Source organism: Ascaphus truei, chromosome 3 (genome assembly GCF_040206685.1).
Source record: "Ascaphus truei isolate aAscTru1 chromosome 3, aAscTru1.hap1, whole genome shotgun sequence".
Classification (NCBI taxonomy): Eukaryota; Metazoa; Chordata; class Amphibia; order Anura; family Ascaphidae; genus Ascaphus; species Ascaphus truei.
In genome coordinates, this window is record NC_134485.1 from 346,872,970 (window position 1) to 346,892,891 (window position 19,922).

Sequence of the window (19,922 nt, forward strand, 5' to 3'; positions counted from 1 at the left end):
CAAGTTATGGTGTAGCCATTTGCTGAATACTGCCAAGATCGCTGCTCTTCTGCAAAGCCCTTGGACCCCCTTCTCTGCTCACTTATCCTGCTATAACCCATTGATAAGTAGGTATGTGACAGCGGGTGGTCTCTGTCCCTCCCTGCCCTAAATAAAAAGGTGTGCTTGTGCGTCAATGCTCTTCCCTACATATCTCCTTTTTCCTCGCCAACGCCTCACCGATATCAAGGTAGCTGATCTGGAAGCTCTGTTCCTCAGACAGATCCTGCAGGAGACTGCAGAAGCCAGAGCTCAGGATGGTCAGCGGGTGACTCCTCAGGTGCAGGATCTTCTCTCCGGCTGAGTTACGCAGGGAGTCCCACGTGCACGTCAAGCCCCGACCCCTGTTTCCATCCGGCTTACCCCCGGTGCTCTGCCACAGATAAAGAGGGAGGGGTGCAGTTAGTGGTCACTTGGGGGAGGGCAGAGAGGACGAGAGGGGGGGGGGCAGAGAGGATGAGGGCGGGGGGGGCAGAGAGGATGAGGGCGGGGGGGGCAGAGAGGATGAGGGCGGGGGGGGCAGAGAGGATGAGGGCGGGGGGGCAGAGAGGATGAGGGCGGGGGGGCAGAGAGGATGAGGGCGGGGGGGCAGAGAGGATGAGGGCGGGGGCAGAGAGGATGAGGGCGGGGGGGCAGAGAGGATGAGGGCGGGGGGGCAGAGAGGATGAGGGCGGGGGGCAGAGAGGATGAGGTCGGGGGGGCAGAGAGGATGAGGTCGGGGGGGCAGAGAGGATGAGGTCGGGGGGGCAGAGAGGATGAGGTCGGGGGGGCAGAGAGGATGAGGTCGGGGGGGCAGAGAGGATGAGGGCGGGGGGGGGGCAGAGAGGATGAGGACGGGCCAGAGAGGATGAGGGCAGGGGGCAGAGATTATGAGGGCGGGGGGGCAGAGAGGATGAGGGCGGGGGGGCAGAGAGGATGAGGGCGGGGGGGGCAGAGAGGATGAGGGCGGGGGGGGCAGAGAGGATGAGGTCGGGGGGGCAGAGAGGATGAGGTCGGGGGGGCAGAGAGGATGAGGGCGGGGGGGCAGAGAGGATGAGGGCGGGGGGGCAGAGAGGACGAGGGTGGGGGGGCAGAGAGGACGAGGGCGGGGGGGGCAGAGAGGACGAGGGCGGGGGGGCAGAGAGGACGAGGGCGGGGGGGGCAGAGAGGACAAGGGCGGGGGGGGCAGAGAGGAAGAGGGCGGGGGGGGCAGGGAGGATGAGGGCGGGGGGGGCAGAGAGGATGAGGGCGGATGGGGCAGAGGACGAGGGCAGGGGGGACAGAGAGGATGAGGGCGGGGGGGGCAGAGAGGATGAGGGCGGGGGGGGCAGAGAGGATGAGGGCGGGGGGGCAGAGAGGATGAGGGCGGGGGGGGCAGAGAGGATGAGGGCGGGGGGGGCAGAGAGGATGAGGGCGGGGGGGCAGAGAGGATGAGGGCGGGGGGGCAGAGAGGATGAGGGCGGGGGGGCAGAGAGGATGAGGGCGGGGGGGCAGAGAGGATGAGGGCGGGGGGGCAGAGAGGATGAGGGCGGGGGGGCAGAGAGGATGAGGGCGGGGGGGCAGAAAGGATGAGGGCGGGGGGGCAGAGAGGATGAGGGCGGATGGGGCAGAGGACGAGGGCGGGGGGGGGCAGAGGACGAGGGCGGGGGGGGCAGAGAGGACGAGGGCGGGGGGGGGCAGAGAGGACGAGGGCGGCGGGGCAGAGAGGACGAGGGCGGCGGGGCAGAGAGGACGAGGGCGGGGGGGCAGAGAGGACGAGGGCGGGGGGGCAGAGAGGACGAGGGCAGGGAGGCAGAGAGGGCGGGGGGGGCAGAGAGGATGAGGGCGGGCAGAGAGGATGAGGGCGGGGTGGGGCAGAGAGGATGAGGGCGGGGGGGGGGGCAGAGAGGATGAGGGCGGGGGGGGGGCAGAGAGGATGTGGGCGGGGGGGGCAGAGAGGACGAGGGCGGGGGGCAGAGAGGATGAGGGCGGGGGGGCAGAGAGGATGAGGATGGGGGGCAGAGAGGATGAGGGCGGGGAGGCAGAGAGGATGAGGGCGGGGGGGCAGAGAGGATGAGGGCGGGGGGGCAGAGAGGATGAGGGCGGATGGGGCAGAGAGGATGAGGGCGGATGGGGCAGAGAGGATGAGGGCGGTGGGGCAGAGATGATGAGGGCGGGGGGGCAGAGAGGATGAGGGCGGGGGGGGGGGCAGAGGACGAGGGCGGGGGGGCAGAGGACGAGGGGGCAGAGGACGAGGGCGGGAGGGCAGAGGACGAGGGCGGGGGCAGAGGACGAGGGCAGGGGGCAGAGGACGAGGGCAGGGGGCAGAGGACGAGGGCGGGAGGGCAGGGGGCAGAGGACGAGGGCGGGGGGGCAGAGGGGATGAGGGTGGGGGGGCAGAGAGGATGAGGGTGGGGGGGCAGAGAGGATGAGGGCGGATGGGGCAGAGAGGATGAGGGCGGATGGGGCAGAGGACGAGGGCGGGGGGGCAGAGGACGAGGGCGGGGGGGCAGAGAGGACGAGGGCGGGGGGGCAGAGAGGACGAGGGCGGCAGAGAGGACGAGGGCAGGGAGGCAGAGAGGACGAGGGCAGGGAGGCAGAGAGGACGAGGGCGGGGGGCAGAGAGGATGAGGGCGGGCAGAGAGGATGAGGGCGGGGTGGGGCAGAGAGGATGAGGGCGGGGGGGGGGCAGAGAGGATGAGGGCGGGGGGGGCAGAGAGGATGAGGGCGGGGGGGCAGAGAGGATGTGGGCGGGGGGGGCAGAGAGGATGTGGGCGGGGGGGGGGGGCAGAGGACGAGGGCGGGGGGGGGGGCAGAGGACGAGGGCGGGGGGGGCAGAGAGGACGAGGGCGGGGGGCAGAGAGGATGAGGGCGGGGGGGCAGAGAGGATGAGGATGGGGGGCAGAGAGGATGAGGATGGGGGGCAGAGAGGATGAGGGCGGAGGGGGGCAGAGAGGATGAGGGCGGAGGGGGGCAGAGAGGATGAGGGCGGAGGGGGCCAGAGAGGATGAGGGCGGGGGGGCAGAGAGGAGGAGGGGTGGGGGCAGAGAGGATGAGGGCGGAGGGGGCCAGAGAGGATGAGGGCGGGGGGGCAGAGAGGATGAGGGCGGGGGGGCAGAGAGGATGAGGGCGGGGGGGCAGAGAGGATGAGGGCGGGGGGGCAGAGAGGATGAGGGCGGGGTGGGGCAGAGAGGATGAGGGCGGGGTGGGGCAGAGAGGATGAGGGCGGGGTGGGGCAGAGAGGATGAGGGCGGGGGGGGCAGAGAGGAAGAGGGCGGGGGGGGCAGAGAGGAAGAGGGCGGGGAGGGGGCAGAGAGGAAGAGGGCGGGGGGGGCAGGGAGGATGAGGGCGGGGGGGCAGAGAGAATGAGGGCGGGGGGGGCAGAGAGGATGAGGGCGGATGGGGCAGAGAGGATGAGGGCGGATGGGGCAGAGGACGAGGGCGGGGGGGCAGAGAGGATGAGGGCGGGGGGGCAGAGAGGAGGAGGGGTGGGGGCAGAGAGGATGAGGGCGGGGGGGCAGAGAGGATGAGGGCGGGGGGGCAGAGAGGATGAGGGCGGGGGGGCAGAGAGGATGAGGGCGGGAGGGCAGAGAGGATGAGGGCGGGCAGAGAGGATGAGGGCGGGCAGGGCAAAGAGGATGAGGGCGGATGGGGCAGAGAGGATGAGGGCGGATGGGGCAGAGAGGATGAGGGCGGATGGGGCAGAGAGGATGAGGGCGGATGGGGCAGAGAGGATGAGGGCGGGGGGGCAGAGAGGATGAGGGCAGGGGGGCAGAGAGGATGAGGGCGGATGGGGCAGAGAGGATGAGGGCGGATGGGGCAGAGAGGATGAGGGTGGGGGGGGGGGCAGAGAGGATGAGGGCGGGGGGGGGGCAGAGAGGATGAGGGCGGGGGGGCAGAGAGGATGAGGGCGGGGGGGGCAGAGAGGATGAGGGCGGGAGGGGCAGGGAGGATGAGGGCGGGGGGGGGCAGAGAGGATGAGGGCGGGGGGGCAGAGAGGATGAGGGCGGATGGGGCAGAGAGGATGAGGGCGGGGGGGCAGAGAGGATGAGGGCGGGAGGGCAGAGAGGATGAGGGCGGGCAGAGAGGATGAGGGCGGGCAGGGCAAAGAGGATGAGGGCGGATGGGGCAGAGAGGATGAGGGCGGATGGGGCAGAGAGGATGAGGGCGGATGGGGCAGAGAGGATGAGGGCGGATGGGGCAGAGAGGATGAGGGCGGGGGGGCAGAGAGGATGAGGGCAGGGGGGCAGAGAGGATGAGGGCGGATGGGGCAGAGAGGATGAGGGCGGATGGGGCAGAGAGGATGAGGGTGGGGGGGGGGCAGAGAGGATGAGGGCGGGGGGGGCAGAGAGGATGAGGGCGGGAGGGGCAGGGAGGATGAGGGCGGGGGGGGGCAGAGAGGATGAGGGCGGGGGGGCAGAGAGGATGAGGGCGGATGGGGCAGAGAGGATGAGGGCGGGGGGGCAGAGAGGATGAGGGCGGGGGGGCAGACAGGATGACGGCGGGGGGGCAGACAGGATGAGGGCGGGGGGGCAGAGAGGATGAGGGCGGGGGGGCAGAGAGGATGAGGGCGGGGGGGCAGAGAGGATGAGGGCGGGGGGGCAGAGAGGATGAGGGCGGGGGGGCAGAGAGGATGAGGGCGGGGGGGGCAGAGGACGAGGGCGGGGGGGCAGAGGACGAGGGGGCAGAGGACGAGGGCGGGGGGGCAGAAGATGAGGGCGGGGGGGCAGAGGACGAGGGGGCAGAGGACGAGGGCGGGAGGGCAGAGGACGAGGGCGGGGGCAGAGGACGAGGGCAGGGGGCAGAGGACGAGGGCAGGGGGCAGAGGACGAGGGCGGGGGGGCAGAGGGGATGAGGGTGGGGGGGCAGAGGGGACGAGGGTGGGGGGGCAGAGAGGATGAGGGTGGGGGGGCAGAGAGGATGAGGGTGGGGGGGCAGAGAGGATGAGGGTGGGGGGGGCAGAGGACGAGGGCGGGGGAGCAGAGGACGAGGGGGCAGAAGATGAGGGCGGGGGGGCAGAAGATGAGGGCGGGGGGGCAGAGGACGAGGGGGCAGAGGACGAGGGCGGGAGGGCAGAGGACGAGGGCAGGGGGCAGAGGACGAGGGCAGGGGGCAGAGGACGAGGGCGGGGGGGCAGAGGGTGGGGGGGCAGAGCGGATGAGGGTGGGGGGGCAGAGAGGATGAGGGTGGGGGGGCAGAGAGGATGAGGGTGGGGGGGCAGAGAGGATGAGGGTGGGGGGGGCAGAGAGGATGAGGGCGGGGGGGGCAGAGAGGATGAGGGTGGGGGGGCAGAGAGGGTGAGGGCGGGGGGGCAGAGAGGATGAGGGTGGGGGGGCAGAGAGGATGAGGGCGGGGGGGGGCAGAGAGGATGAGGGCGGGGGGGCAGAGAGAGTGAGGGCGGGGGGGCAGAGAGGGTGAGGGCGGGGAGAAAAAAATTGCAGTCAGTATTATCTTGTACTACTACACTGATATATATATATATATAAAAAACTTAACATGTCATGTTTTACTGCTTTAAAAATGTTGACATATACAACTACTTTTACGTATTTATATTCACATTTATATATATTGTATACCTATTAATATTTTTTTTACATTAATGTGATTTGGATTACATAAGGCGGGGGGCGGGGGACCCTGATTAATATCACGGATGAAAAAGGGGGGCTCGACGTAAAGCGTTTACTCGCCCCTGCCCTAGCAGACCTATAAAACCAACCCTTCATTGTCAATAGCCCTGGTTACCATACTACCCCCGTATAAAGAAGGTCTTCTGCTACAAGGAGCAGCTTGACCCGACCATTGCCCTACTATTTATTTATGAAATATTTTACAGGGAGAAAAACAAAAAACAAAAAACACATTGGCAGTTACCCATCGCTTTCAGGTGTGTCCTGGGAAAAGAATACTAGGCAGGGTGAAGCAAGCCCCTTCCTACGGCCAATTAATATGTCCTCGATAGTCACCATAGAGAACTGGTCCTCTTCGGGTTCTGGCTCCCCGGTGTCGCGATGCTCTGCAGGCGCCCTGTGTATTTGGAGAAGCATCTTGGCAGCTGCGTTCCTTTTCGCCAGCTTCTTGGAGGTACCGCTTCCTGGAGAGGAAGAGGTTAAGATAATCCTGCACACCGTCTGATCCCACACACAGCCCATGCCCCACGTCTGGTTAAACACCGGCGCAATGCGTTTCAGCGTCTGCTCGCATTGGGGGTTAAATCGCAGTCTGGAGTGCAAGATGGTCATTTAAGTGGCTGTAATACCAGCCGGTGTCCACAAGGGGAGCAGGAGGGACTTCTGCCAACAAATCTAGGGAGTTCTTCCCACTACAAAAGAGTCAAAGCAGCAGCTTCAACTAAAAGACGCCAGCGCAAAGATGGGGGAAGGTTTGCTTTATTTCTACAATCTATTTCACCCAGCAGACACTGTATATCTGTGCCAGCATACAATCTCATTGGACAAAGTGCATAGCATCTTTATATTACTGCTGTGAAGGTTGTAAACAGCCCTAATAAATTCTTTAGAAAGCAAACAAAGCACATACCCTCACAGGACCAGAGCAGCAGTTTGTTTAATTCAATTTATTCTGTCTGGATGAGTTCATACATACCGAAAACTCATTTTGTCACTCGACATCTTGAATAATAACCTAAGTCAGTGCTGGAGAGGACAGGACCCCATTGCAATGCACCAGGGGCCAGATTTATGTGACAGTGCTAAGCCATTCAAAACGGCCAGAGGGCATTTTAAGGCACCATAAAACTTGGTAAAAATGGTATAACGGCTAGATCTCCCGGCACAAAATGGTATAACGGCTAGATCTCCCGGCACAAAATGGTATAACGGCTAGATCTCCCGGCACAAAATGGTATAACGGCTAGATCTCTCGGCACAAAATGGTATAACGGCTAGATCTCCCGGCACAAAATGGTATAACGGCTAGATCTCCCGGCCCAAAATGGTATAGCGGCTAGATCTTTCGGCACAAAATGGTATAACGGCTAGATCTCCCGGCACAAAATGGTATAACGGCTAGATCTCCCGGCACAAAATGGTATAACGGCTAGATCTCCCGGCACAAAATGATATAACGGCTAGATCTCCCGGCACAAAATGGTATAACGGCTAGATCTCCCGGCACAAAGAGGTTAAACCCTCTTTACAGGAAGAAAATAATAGATGTTTATTTTTGTATGATGGAAACCAACAACCAGTACATGCTGTATACATGTATGTAGCCCTGTCTGGTTTTGGCTACTAATTTGGCCTGACATGTAAGTCCTGGTACAATGCAGGTAGTGTTAGGCCCAATCCGGGTTTTCACCTGCAGTGAGCAGCTCCCTTGAGTGACAAGGGGAGGGGGGGGTCTTGAAAGTCAGGATCGCCAGAACCTCCGTTTCAGGAACTATCACAATGCTACTAGCAGCTGAAGCACAGGGAGCCACAGTGTGCTGAGATTTAGAATTTTCAACGTGTGCAGCGTACTGAAGGGGTTTTTGCCCAGCCTGGGGTATCTTTCCTGCCTCAGAACATCTGCAGCGTGAGGAGAACGGTTTCCCGCCAAAATGGGGAGGACTGCGTAGAGAAGTTGCAAGCTTTTCTTTGCAAAATTGTGCAGGGCTTGGCGCGAAGCTAAGCCATGCCAAGTGAGTGGCTCTGCGCGAAAGCAGGATCCGCGCCCACCTACTGTGAGTGGCTCGGCGCGAAAGCTGAGGCCTCGCCTTGTTATATTGTGCCCCCGTACTCCTACATCCACCAGGGTGAGGGAACACTAACCAAGTTACTCGTGGCAGCAAGCTGTACAGAGCTCTCTTCCCTGTGCTGCTAAACTGTATTACCCAGCTTTATACTGCCATGAGTGAGTGCAAGATACAGGTTACCAGGAGGCTTCCCGGTAGTGGAAGTCAATGGGGAGCGCTACCTCAAATGCCTCTGCCCATGTTGCGACTTCCCCGGCAGAGACGTCAGTTTGACTGTCAAGTGCCCTCGGGTGGGGCCTTCTATCTAAAGCCTGCGGTGTCCATGCCAGCAGCACCGAAGAGAAAAGACGAGGCAGCCTTCATACGGAGAAGTGTGGCCTCGACTCAGGCCTCGGGAGAGGATGGTCCAGGGGGCCCGTGTGTCCCTGTTCCAGAACCGGAATCCAAGAAAGACTTACCGGGTAAGGTGACTGTCCGGGAGGAGGCTGGGGAGCTTCCGCTGGTAGCGCAGTTGCGGGACTGATACCTGCAGATCAGCGCCATTGACTGCAAAGTGTCCCGGTGTTTTTCCCCTGCGGAAGTGTCCCTACCTACTTCATCCGACGATGACAGCAGCGGACAGCGATCCATGGTGATGCTCCGGCCGGAGTATCACGCCAGCGAAGCTGCGGAGGAACCACCCACCTTCACAGCCGAGCGGGAGCGGAGTCCGGGACGTCACAGCGAGCGACGGTGTGCCCCAAGCAGCGGAGGTGCGCCATGTCCATGGCTGCTCCCAGCACGACTGCAGCGGATGTACCTGCTCCTGACAGAACGGATCACGCAACTACCAGGAGCCAGCGAAGCGGTGAGGATGAGCCATCTTTCCAGGCTCCAGCGGAGGCATTCGGTGAGGAGGTACCGGCTGGTACTTCTCTCAACGCGGAGGATATCAACGCACTTCCGGTGCGGCCAGATGACATCTACACCAGTCTGGTGCAGCCGGAAGATGACATCATCGAGGGACCGCCGGAGCGGAAGCTGCCATGCCCTCTTTGGCGAGTACCGCCCAACAAGACTCGTTGTTACAGCAGCACCAGGCACAAGCTAAGGGCCGGGGGCGCAAGGTCTCTAGGGACCCTGACACACACATGGTGTAGGCTGTGCCGGACGGGGTAGGCCTAACACTAACATTGACATATCCAGACATTGCAAGGCCTATTAACCATAACTTTCCCACACCTGTTGCCAGGCCTAAGACTGTTCCTACCTGGGCTCGGGGCACCAAGAAAGTACCTAAACCCTCTCAGGACTGGAGAGACTGGGTTGATGACTACTCAGACGGAGAAGTGACATCCAAGAATGTGGTTTCCTTTGGGGGGAAAATCAGATAAATCTATCAAATCAGAGACATCGCGGGTATCCTCAAAGGGGGCTCCTGGGTCCGATTTGTCAGTATGCTCCGCACCTATAAAAGGAGGTACTACCGTGGTGGGACCCAATGTTCCAGGGTTACGTCCCCTATATGAATAGGACCAGGTTCCTGCTTATTCGTGGGGAAATAGTTAATCACTGGTGGGAGTAAGGGGAGTTCACAGCAGAGGAGGCTGCCGAAACTATTAGGAGAAGAGAACAGGAGATCATGCTGGGGGCCATACAACCTACAGGCTTAGTTATAAGTTTCTATGAGCAACCCTCAGACGAGCCTTTATTTTGAGTCTTACCAGGCCATGCCGGGGGTCATAAACTGACCATGCTCAGTAGGGTTGATAGTTCAGAGATTTAGGCAGTCCCATGGGTTTGATTTTCCCTATGTTCCAGAGCCCATCATGCGGGAGATAGAAGCTAACATGGAGAATTGGCTAGAGGATGCTGTACGTGCCTATTTGACCTCTAAGTGTTGTTACTCCATCTATCACACTGAAGACCGCGCCAGTTATCTAATGGGGTATGGAGGATAGGATGGGGTATCTACTTAGACCGGGTAGAGCACCTGTCTGAATGAGCTCCAAAGAAGGTGTACTCAGTCACTGTCCCTGACCATACGGGCAGGATGGTTAAAAAGCCTGACTCTTCTCATTATTATTATTGATGGGGTAAAAGGTTTTCGATGTTGGGTGGGATCTGGGCCTCATCAATGTTACAAGAGGGTATGCGATCAACTGCATATGGCTTACTGAGTTAAATGTACTATCAATTGTATGCTGTCAATTGTATGGTATAACTGTTCCAGGTTGTTCCAAGCTGAAGGATGGTACATCTAAATTCGGTTCCAAGTGGGGACGTTGGATTTTCCACCAGAGGGAGAGTGTAGCCATATATGGTTTTGGCTACTAATCTACCCTGCCTGACATGTAAGTCCTGGTACAGTTCAGGCAGTGTTTGGCCCATACGGGTTTTCCCCTGCATTAAACAGCTCCCTTGAGTGACAAGTGGGGAGGCGGGCTAAGGCCTGTGTATGCGGTATATGCTGTATCCTGTGTTGTTGGAATTAAAAGCTGTTCCCGTTTATAAAATATCCTTCTTCCCGAGTCTGCAATCTATGAGGGGGAGTATCAGAGAGTTCTCCTGCAGGGATTGCCTCCAGCACTCCTGGAGTCTGCGAGAGATTGAGGCGCTGAACCAAGAGTGAGAAAGAACCAGCTATCACCCCAAAAGCCTGTCCTGTTTTCCCCAACAATGGCAGAACCGCAGAGCTTCTGTGAACCAGCAGGTACTCAGCACTACACAACACCTGGTAACGGGGGAAGCTCCCAGAGGGTGGAGGAAACACCGTTACATGTATGTATATCTTTATTTTTATAGCACCATTAATGGACATAGCGCTTCACTGCCGTAATACACGTGACATAATAACATAAGTAACAAATAATACAAATAACGCATCATAGGAATAAGTTCTTCAGACATGAGTGTCATTTAGGGAAGGGAGTCCCTGCTCCGAAGATCTTACAATCTAATTGGTAAGTAGGAAGGAGTAAATATCAGATAGATGTTATAGGCCACTGAAATTACATCAATGAGATAAGAATACATCCTAGGTAAGAAAGTGTTTCAAATCCCAGTCCGTATTCATTCCTGTCGGACTCAATGCATTCAATGAGAAGATCCAAAAACATTTCTCTTTTATCAAGGATATTTAGCCTATTACCTTTCCTAATAAGCAAGGGAATGTGTTCTAGAGCATTAAACGAAAAGCAATCTAGATTTCCTTAATTGCATTCTACAAAATGTCTGGAGACAGGAAATCTCATGTCTCCTTTTTTAATTGATCTGATGTGTTCCACGAAGCGGTTTTTTAGTGGTCTCATGGTTCTACCTACATACATTTTTCCGCAACCACATCTAAGACAATATACTACATGGTCAGTATTACATGTGACCAAAGTTCTTATTCTATATACATCTTTTGCAACCTGGGAAGCAATTGATTTCATAGGTCTCGCATATTTGCATACACTGCAAAACCCACATTTATGAAAACCTCTTGGGTGGTCCAGGGATCTATCAATGGAGGTCGTGAGTACATTCATGGGAGTGATTCACCAAGTCTAGCTCTAGGGGTTATGGTTTATTAGATTGTATCTATCTGCTAACATTATACCCCACTCTGTGAGCCATTATGGCTTGTGTGTGAATATATCATATACCTGGATCAGTCAAATATCTGTGCTATAGAGAGAGGGGGAAAAAAGACTTGATACTATGTGACGCACATCTTTAATATTTCTTAGAGTACTGGACTAGGAGATTCATCTCAGTTTTTCCTGCCTGTGATCTGAAACTTGATGGGAAACCAGGAGAGAAATTTAAGGAGGAGATAAGCAGAGACTGTTCGGGGAGAAATGGAAATTATTCTAGCAGCAGAAGTTTGGATAGATTGCAAAAGAGAAAGCTGTGAGGCAGGGAGGCCTGTTAACCGTATGTTACAATAATCCAGAGGAAGGACAAGGGCATGCACTAGTTTTAGCAGTAGATTGACAGAAGAAAGTGTGGATCTTGTCAATGTCATGGAGCAAAAAGTGACCATTTTTATCCTAGGCATTAATGTGAACAGAGAAGGAGCGGGAGTAACCAAATGTCACACTGAGGCAATGTGCATTGGTGACAGGGTAGACAGTGGTTCTGTTTACAGTGATAGTTTAGAAAGAAATATTAAGAACTCAGTTTTAGACATTAAGTTTCAGGCGGCACAGCACCATCCTAGATAAAAAAAAAGTTATCCTAATCGGCCTTTGTCAATCCACTGCTGGATGAAGACTTCCACAATGACCTTCCAAGAACGGAGGTTGCATGGCTTTCTTCTCCACGTTGCTCCAACACATTTCTGATTTCATCCTCCCATCTTACTTTGGTCGACATCTTGATCTTTTAAATTTCCCTTGGAATCCAGTCGAGTACTATTTTTTTTTCAATCAATGGTCATTTCTTCTTGCAATCTGTCCAGCCAACGGCCATTTTAGTTTCTTCACCCTTGTATGTATATCTTTATTTATATAGCGCCATTTATGCACATTGCGCTTCTCAGTAGTAATACATGAAATAACAGAACAGAAAAAAGCGGTTCAGACATAAAAGTAACATTAGGAAAGGGAGCCCCTACTGCAAAGAGCTTACACTCTAAGTGGTAACTAGGAAGAACGTACAGAGACAGTAGGAAGGTGTTCTGGTAAGTCCGTCTGCAAGGGGCCAAGGTCGATGTATGAGGTGTGTAGAGTATCAGCCACAGCCCTATCCACGTGCTTCGTTAAAGAGGTGTGGTTTAAGATGGGTCTTAAAAGGTGGATAGAGAGGGTGCTAGTCGGATATTGAGGGAAAGGGCATTCCAGAGTTGTTAGCAGTGAGGGAGAACGATTTAAGGCGGGAGAGGGCCCTAGATACAAAAAGGGGTAGAGAAGACATCCTTAAGTAGAATGCAAGAGTGCGGACGGTGTGTAGCGAGAAATTAGAGTGGAGATGGGAGTGGCAGAAGTGTATAGCCGTAAAAGTGATGAAGAGAATTTTGTGTGCAATACAGGAATTGATAGGAAGCCAGGAGTGGGATTTCAGCAACAGACACCAAGACAGATTTATGAGAGAGTAAAGGGATTCTAGCAGCAGAGTTTAGGATAGATTGAAAGGGAGACAGGTGAGAGGCAGGAATGCCAGACAGCAGAACGTTACAATTGTCGAGACGGGAGAGAATGAGGGTCTGTGTTAAGAGTTAACAGTAGAGCGACAGAGGAAAGGGCGTATCTTTGCACGGATACGGAGGAACAAACCAAAAAAGTTTTTAGCTACAATGTGAGAGAATAGTCAAATGTGACAACTAGGCCTTGTGCTTGTGATACTGGGAGTATAATTAGGTTGACCAGACATCCCAGTTTTTAGGCCGGGGTCCCAACTTTTTGGGCCACTGTCCCTGCGCTGGCGTGAAACTTGTCCCAGGACATATATAGTCACCCTATTTATGATAGTGCTTCCAACAGTAATGTAGAAGGGGCAGTAGGGCCAGGCTTGGGAGCAAGTATGAGGTGCTCCATTTGTGACAAGTTAAGTTTGAGATAAAAAAGGAAGGGGGGAAGTGAGGGAGTGAGCTCTTGCTACTGTCCTAGAAACGGTGCCAGGGGTAAGTGAACTGGGTAACATAGAAAGTACTTGCATAGGCAAGAAGGAGGACCCCTTTAGAACAAGCACTCGTAGGGTGATGAAAGGGTATAAATAAATAAACCATTAATTGTTAGGGTAACAGTGAACACAAAACACTTAAAACCGAATTAAATAGCTAACTCCCAGTCCTATAGACTAGGCTGGTTGCCATGTAGATCTAGGGAACCCTAAGTAACTGGCATATGCAGGATAGATATTTAGCTTATGCCTCAGTGAGGTATAGAAGTGTAGGTGATTGTTGTCCTATCAGAGATGTACCGGACAAGACACATAAATGTACACCTACACTGAATGAAAGTTGATTCAGAGGGAGTACTCATAGAAAACTTCTAGTGAGCGATAGATGTACAATGTCACAGCACTCACATACTAAATATGTATGCAGATCAATACATCCAATTGAGTACTCCAATAGATATGAATCAACAATAAAATCATAAAGGTCCCCAGAGACGACGCATGAATGTATAACGTAGGGTTAAAAGGCTACTATGTAGCTAGGGGAAGGCTGAAAGCCAAATGCATAATATGTGCAAGAGATTTCTTCATGGCACATTCACAATCGCTATCAGAAATATAGTGATATTTGAATCCAAGAGACGTGATAAGGTCACCTAGAGAGTGTACGAAAAGAGTCAAGGTCCCAGGACAGACCACTGGGATACCCCCCCAAAGAGCTCGACAGAGGAGGAGGTTGTATTAGAAAACATGACAGTACGATGGGAGAGGTAAGAGTAAATCCAGGATAGAGCTCTGTTACAGATAACAAGGGTATGGAGAATGTGAAAGACAAAAAGTGTGGTTCACAGTATCAAAGGCTAATGAGAGGTCGAGCAATAGAAGCAGAATGTAATGACCTTTGGCAGAATGGAGGTAATTAGTTATTTTAGTGAGGCTGTTTCGGTGGAGGGAGCATTGCAGAAGCCAGATTGTAAATAGTCTAGGAGAACATAGATGGTGAGAAAATGGAGCAAGCGAGAGAATACACAAGGCATTCATGGAGTTTAGTAGCAAAAGGCAGGAGGGAGACAGGGTGAGAGGTAGGGTCAAGAGTGCTGTTTTTGAGTCATGGTATAACTGTTGCGTGTTTGAAGGAGGGAGGAAAGCTACCAGAGTAGAGGGAGGAGTTGAACATTTGTGTGAGGGTAGGGATTAGAGTAGGACCAAGTGGTTTGAGGATAGGGGAGAGAATGCGGTTGAGAGGGCAAGTGGTAGAGGGAGAAGAGGAGATCAGTAGTGACACATCCTTCTCTGTGACAGGAAAAAAAAAGTTGAGAAAGGCTGGGGGAATGTTAGGAAGAGATGTAGAATGTGAGGACATAGAGGGGATGTCTTGAAGTATGGAGTCCACCATTGTCTTGAATAAGGCAAACTCCTGAGGTGAAATGGAAGACAAAACAGGCAACAGAGAGTGGTCTAAGCAGAGTCAAAGACATTGGTTAGACATGTGCATTTTTATTAGTGAAGAAAAGTAGGTTTGTTCAGCCTGGGAGAAGGCAGAGTTTAAACAGGATAATACATTGGTAGTGAAGGAAGTGAGAGAGATTTCCTCCAGAGGCATTCAGAGGAACGAGTGCAGCATGCGTGTGGCAGTTTAGCCAGGGTCTGGGATTAAAAGAGAGGAAGAAGACAGAGTTCTAGTTCCTGACGAGCCCGTCAGACGCGAGGAGAGCAAAGTGAAATCAAAAGCTGGCAGGTTAATAGAGAAGTGAGATGAGATGGTCAGAGAGGGGAAAGGGGGAAATTGAAAAATTAGAGAGAAAGTTGTGTGAAAAGCCGGTCCAGGTAGTGGCCGTCCTTAAGGGAGAAAGCAAGAAACCCAAGGGAGAGAGGGGTCATCACTATGACAGTTGAAGTCCCAAAGGAGAGGAACAGCGGTGACAGAGGAGAGACAGAATTCAAAGTTTGAGAGAAAGACAGAAGGGGATGAGTAGAGGTAGGCGATAGATGACAGCAGAACAAGTCATGTACAGAGAGGTACTTGTTGGAAAGGGAGAGGTCATTCCAAAGGACACAGGGAGAGAAGAGAGAGGTTGACAGGGGATGGGTAGGAGGTTAGAGTGGTTGACACCAGGAGGAGTAGAAGTTGGAAGTGGAAGGTGAGGACGAGAGCATGTAGAAACAAGGCAGGGACCAGGATTGGGAGAGATCTCCAGAATGAGAGAAAGCATTGAAAGATAATGTAAGGACTTAAGGGTGTGTTTTAGTGCAGGGGTTATAGCCGTGTAGTGTCAGAGGGTGTGGGTAGGAAAGGAGGAGTTCATGTGAACTGAGAAGTGGAGAAGGAGATATATGGAGTTTGAGACAGAATGGAGGTTGGTAGAAAGAAACACGTCGTTTGACAAGGTGGTTAGAGCAAAAATAAAATAGTAGGAGGTGGTGGGGTAGTAGTGAGTTTAGTGTTGAGAGATAAGTGAGGACAGGTCAATCAAAATGAAAGTTAAGATACGATGAAGGGGAAGTTGTGAGACATGCAATATATGAGTGGAGGTGCTCTAGCGTGAAGAGAGCTGCGTCTTCTTAAATCTCCGATAGAAATTCTCCTCCGTTTCAGCGTAGTTCAAATTCAGTATCCAGGACCAATGGGTGTTCTATTGTACACTTGCTACACTCCTGTTGTTTAACTCCCTCTTAAAATGCCACACTGTATGCCACTTAAATGGCATGTCGCTACCCCTGCAGATGCCGCTTTCCCAAAGTGTCTCTAAATATATAGGTCTAATAAGTCACCTGACTCGGTTAAGCTCTGCCCAGACACAGCTCAATAAGCACACGTCAGGCAAATGTTATTTGTAAATCAGACAGTTCTCATACCCAGGTGTTAGCAGATGAAATGATTAAAATATGCACACAGCAAAAAGGGGAGTTGAAGATAGGCTTAAATATGGTACAGACTGGTTTGGTTTCATCTCCATTCATTCTTTGTCCTGTCATCAGGCAATACCCAGCATGAAATCTCTTTACTTTGAGTTGTCCGAATTAGCTTTGCAATCGAGGTCCAAGTTTCATATCTATACTTGAGCACAGGCAGAATACACTGCTCGAAAACTTTCCTCTTGAATCACAGTGGAAAGTTTGCTGGAGAGATGGTCTGGTTAATTACAAATGTGCTCTAGCCAATTGTCATTCTCCCATTGATTTAATTCGAAATCCACTGTTACTTGCCAGGTCAATGTAGACCGTCTTCGACTTCTTATAGTTCTACTCCATTTATTTCAATCTTTGAAGACTTGACATTTGTTGAATATGGAGACTCGCTTTTTTACTTGCTTTGGAGAGATCTCTGATTTTTGCTGGAGATTGGACTTGGGGTAAAAATAACAATGTCATCTGGAAATCATAGACAAGTCAAGTATTCACCATCGATTTTGGTGCCTTTCTTTCCAAATCAATGTCTTGAACAATCGTTGAAATATCGCAATGGAAAGCTTTGGTGACATGGTGTCTCCCTGTTGCACTCACTTGCTGATCCTCATCTTGCTTGTATCTTCATGTAATCTAAGGATTGATGTGACAGTCTCAAATGTTTTTTACAATATCACTGTCCGCTTAATGCATTTAGAACAGCTTGAGCTGCAGACAGAATCAAATGCTTTTTCGTAATCTACGAATCCTAAACAGAGTGGTAAATCGTATTCATTACTTTGGGGAAATCACTTCTTGTATGTGGTTCATTGTGTTATATCCACTGTGAAATCATGCTTGTTCTGTGGCCAAAATCCATGGTCTGTTGCAGCCACTTTAGGGAGCATCTTCTTGAAGTAGATGGATTGGTCTGTAGTTCTGGAGGTCTTCTTAATCTCTTCTTATGGTAGGAAGATATTTCCATGACATTTTCAATTGTTTTTCCTGTTCTTCAAGCAGCATGTAGAAGAGTTTGGCAAGGATTTTCTCTTATCAATGATCTACCTACAGCTTATAAAGCCACTTGAATACACATGTATGCAGATCACAATCTTATATGCACACAGCCTTGGCCTCCCTGACCTTGAACACATACTTCAATTTGATTTTTTTGCGACTTAAAAACTGGATTTCCCAAAACAAACTGTTTTTAAACACCGACAAGACTAACAATGGTATTCGGGACCAAGGCTACATTTCTAAAGCTACCAATGACGGCGCTTCAGATCAGAACCAACTCTAATAGCATCCTAGTCCCTGTCATTAGTTTCAAAATATCTGGGCATATGGTTTGACTCAAACTTAACATTTGGGTTGCACATTGATACCCTGACATCCAAAACCTATGCCAAACTAGGTGTATTTTATGAAGTAGGGATAGCCTGAAAACCTGGCCTGTTTGCAGCCCTCGAGGACTTGAGTGGTGCAGGCCTGGACTATGGCGACATAGTATACGGCACAACACCCCAAACACACCTTAGCAAACTAGACTGTTTACAATTCAATATGCCGCTTTGTCCTCCAATGTAATAACACACATCACTGCAAAATGCTCAAAGAATTAGGTTGGTTATCACTTGAGTCTATGCGCAAATTTCATCTTTCCTGTCTTGCCTTCAAATACTTCTTGGGCAAGCTACCCGTCTATCCGAACAAGTTTCTCACCCCTACCACATGCAGCACTTATCACCCGAGATCTGACTCCAAGGGACTTTTCACGGTCCAAAGATTCAACAAAGTATTAGGCCGCTCCTCCTCTTACTGTGCACCCCACAACTGGAACAATCTACACGAGACTCAAATCCACCACCAGTCTAAGTTCTTTCAAAGCTAAAATGGTCTCACATTGATTTTATTTTTTAATTTTTGTTGTGTTTTGAAACAATTGTAAATACATAACAGTTAGTACATGGGGGATCCGTGGAACCCAAACTGATTTTAGATTTATACATCCGTTTTTAATATAAAAATAAAGAAAAGAGAATAGAAGAAAGAAACAGCAAGAGAGAAAATAAAGTGGAGGGGGGGGGTATGGGTAGGAGGGCGAGGGGTGGATACCAGCCATCTTGTCTTGTTTGGTTCAGCTCCCTGGGCAGCGAGTCTCTGTGTCGCTCTCATTTCTGCTGTCTAGCTCCCTTCGTCCCAGGCCCAACCCCTGGTCTCAAGCTACTCGAACTCCTACTGTTGTCTTCTATTAGGCTTCTAGCCAGGGTTCCCATATTTTGTGAATTTTTTTTCGGTGGAGTGTTTAAGGAAGGCAGTGAGCCTCTCCAGCAACATCACTTCGTTATTTCTATTTGTTACCATTGACCTGGATGGGGGCAATGGGTTTTTCCAAGCGGCTGCCATTGCACATCTGGCTGCTGTCAGGCTATGCGATATCAGGCACCTAATAGGATGGCTTATTTCCTCTATTGGTTTGGCCAGCAGGTATACCAGGGGGCACAAGGGGATTTCTAAGCCTGTGGTCTCTTTATAACTTCTGGATCATCTTCCACTATTTTTGTATTGCCGGGCAGAACCATCATATGTGGGCCCTGTCGGCTACCTGGTCGCATGCCCTCCAGCATTGGTCAGAAGATTCTGGGAAGATCGGTTTTAGCCTCTTTGGTGTGAGATACCATTGGTATATTATTTTATATACGTTTTCTTTCGTGACGGTACAGATGGAGGTTTTGGCCGCGTTATCCCACATATCTTTCCAGCCTTCGCGGTCGATTTCCAGCCCCAGGTGTCTGGCCCATTTGGTCATATAACTATGGTCCGTAGTGGACCCTGCCGGTTTTAGCCCTGCATAAATTATTAGTACTTTTTGGTATTTTTCCTTTTTGCATAATTGCTCGAAGTTGGTCAGCTCTGCAAATTTTAAGGTCCTAGAGACGGACAAGAGGAAATGTCTAATTTGTAGGAATTGGAAGAGGTAGTTCTGGGGCGTTATATTTGGTTCTAAGCTCTTGGAGACTTAGGGGTTTCCCCTTGTGAAGTAAGTCTCCTATCCTTTTAATGTTTTAATTCTTAAACTGGTGGAAATGGCTTGATCTTATCCCTGGTGGGAAATCTGGGTTATCAAAGAGGGGGGTGATCTGGGAGTTGTTTGACGCAAATTTAAATTATGTTTTGGCCCAGATGTTCATTGTGAATTTTAAAAAAGGTCCTAGTTCTGGCTTATGTCCCTGATCTTTTTTCCCTGTTGTCCAGAGCGATATTGGTAACGGGGAGTCCTCCGAGCAGCTCGATTCGATTGCTACCCAGAAGAACTGGGTCAGCGTTCTAGATGACTATTTGACGTAGTTGTGCTGCATGGAAGTATTGAAGTATATCTGGGACACCCCTGCCACCCCTCGATCTGGAGGCCATCAGCACTGACCTAGCCACCCTTGGTATTTTCCCTTGCCAGATGAATTGGGAGATTTGGTTCTGTACTGCTCTTAGTTCTTCTCTTGGTACATGAATTAGAGGGCCTGGAAGTAATATAGCAGTCTGGGGAGGATATTCATTTTAATGGAGGTTATCCTACCTATCCACGACATCTGACGCTTGCTCCACTTCAGTATTTCCTTTTTAATGTTGTCAAATAAATGTGGGGTAGTTGTTTTTGAGAGGGATTTGTAGTTTCTAGTGATGTTGACACCTAGATATTTAATATGAATTGGTCGCCATTAAAACTTGAATTTTTTTTGTAAAGTTGGATCTC

At 52.2% G+C, this 19,922-nt stretch overlaps 1 protein-coding gene across 4 annotated transcripts in view; it reads right to left on the reverse strand.

The window, feature by feature from the left end:
- The window catches only part of TARBP2 (TARBP2 subunit of RISC loading complex), a 51,835-nt gene that overhangs the window by 7,265 nt on the left and 24,648 nt on the right, over positions 1–19,922 (reverse strand). For 3 of the 4 annotated variants that reach the window (XM_075591790.1, XM_075591788.1, XM_075591789.1), the window contains exons 7-8: positions 5,967–6,094; positions 220–412 (exon numbers count right to left, since the gene is read on the reverse strand). In XM_075591790.1, coding sequence (XP_075447905.1) covers positions 220–412; positions 5,967–6,094 — 321 coding nt within the window. Of the gene's footprint in view, positions 1–219; positions 413–5,874; positions 6,095–19,922 lie in introns of those variants that run through there. The other variant, XM_075591791.1, reaches the window with a different exon arrangement.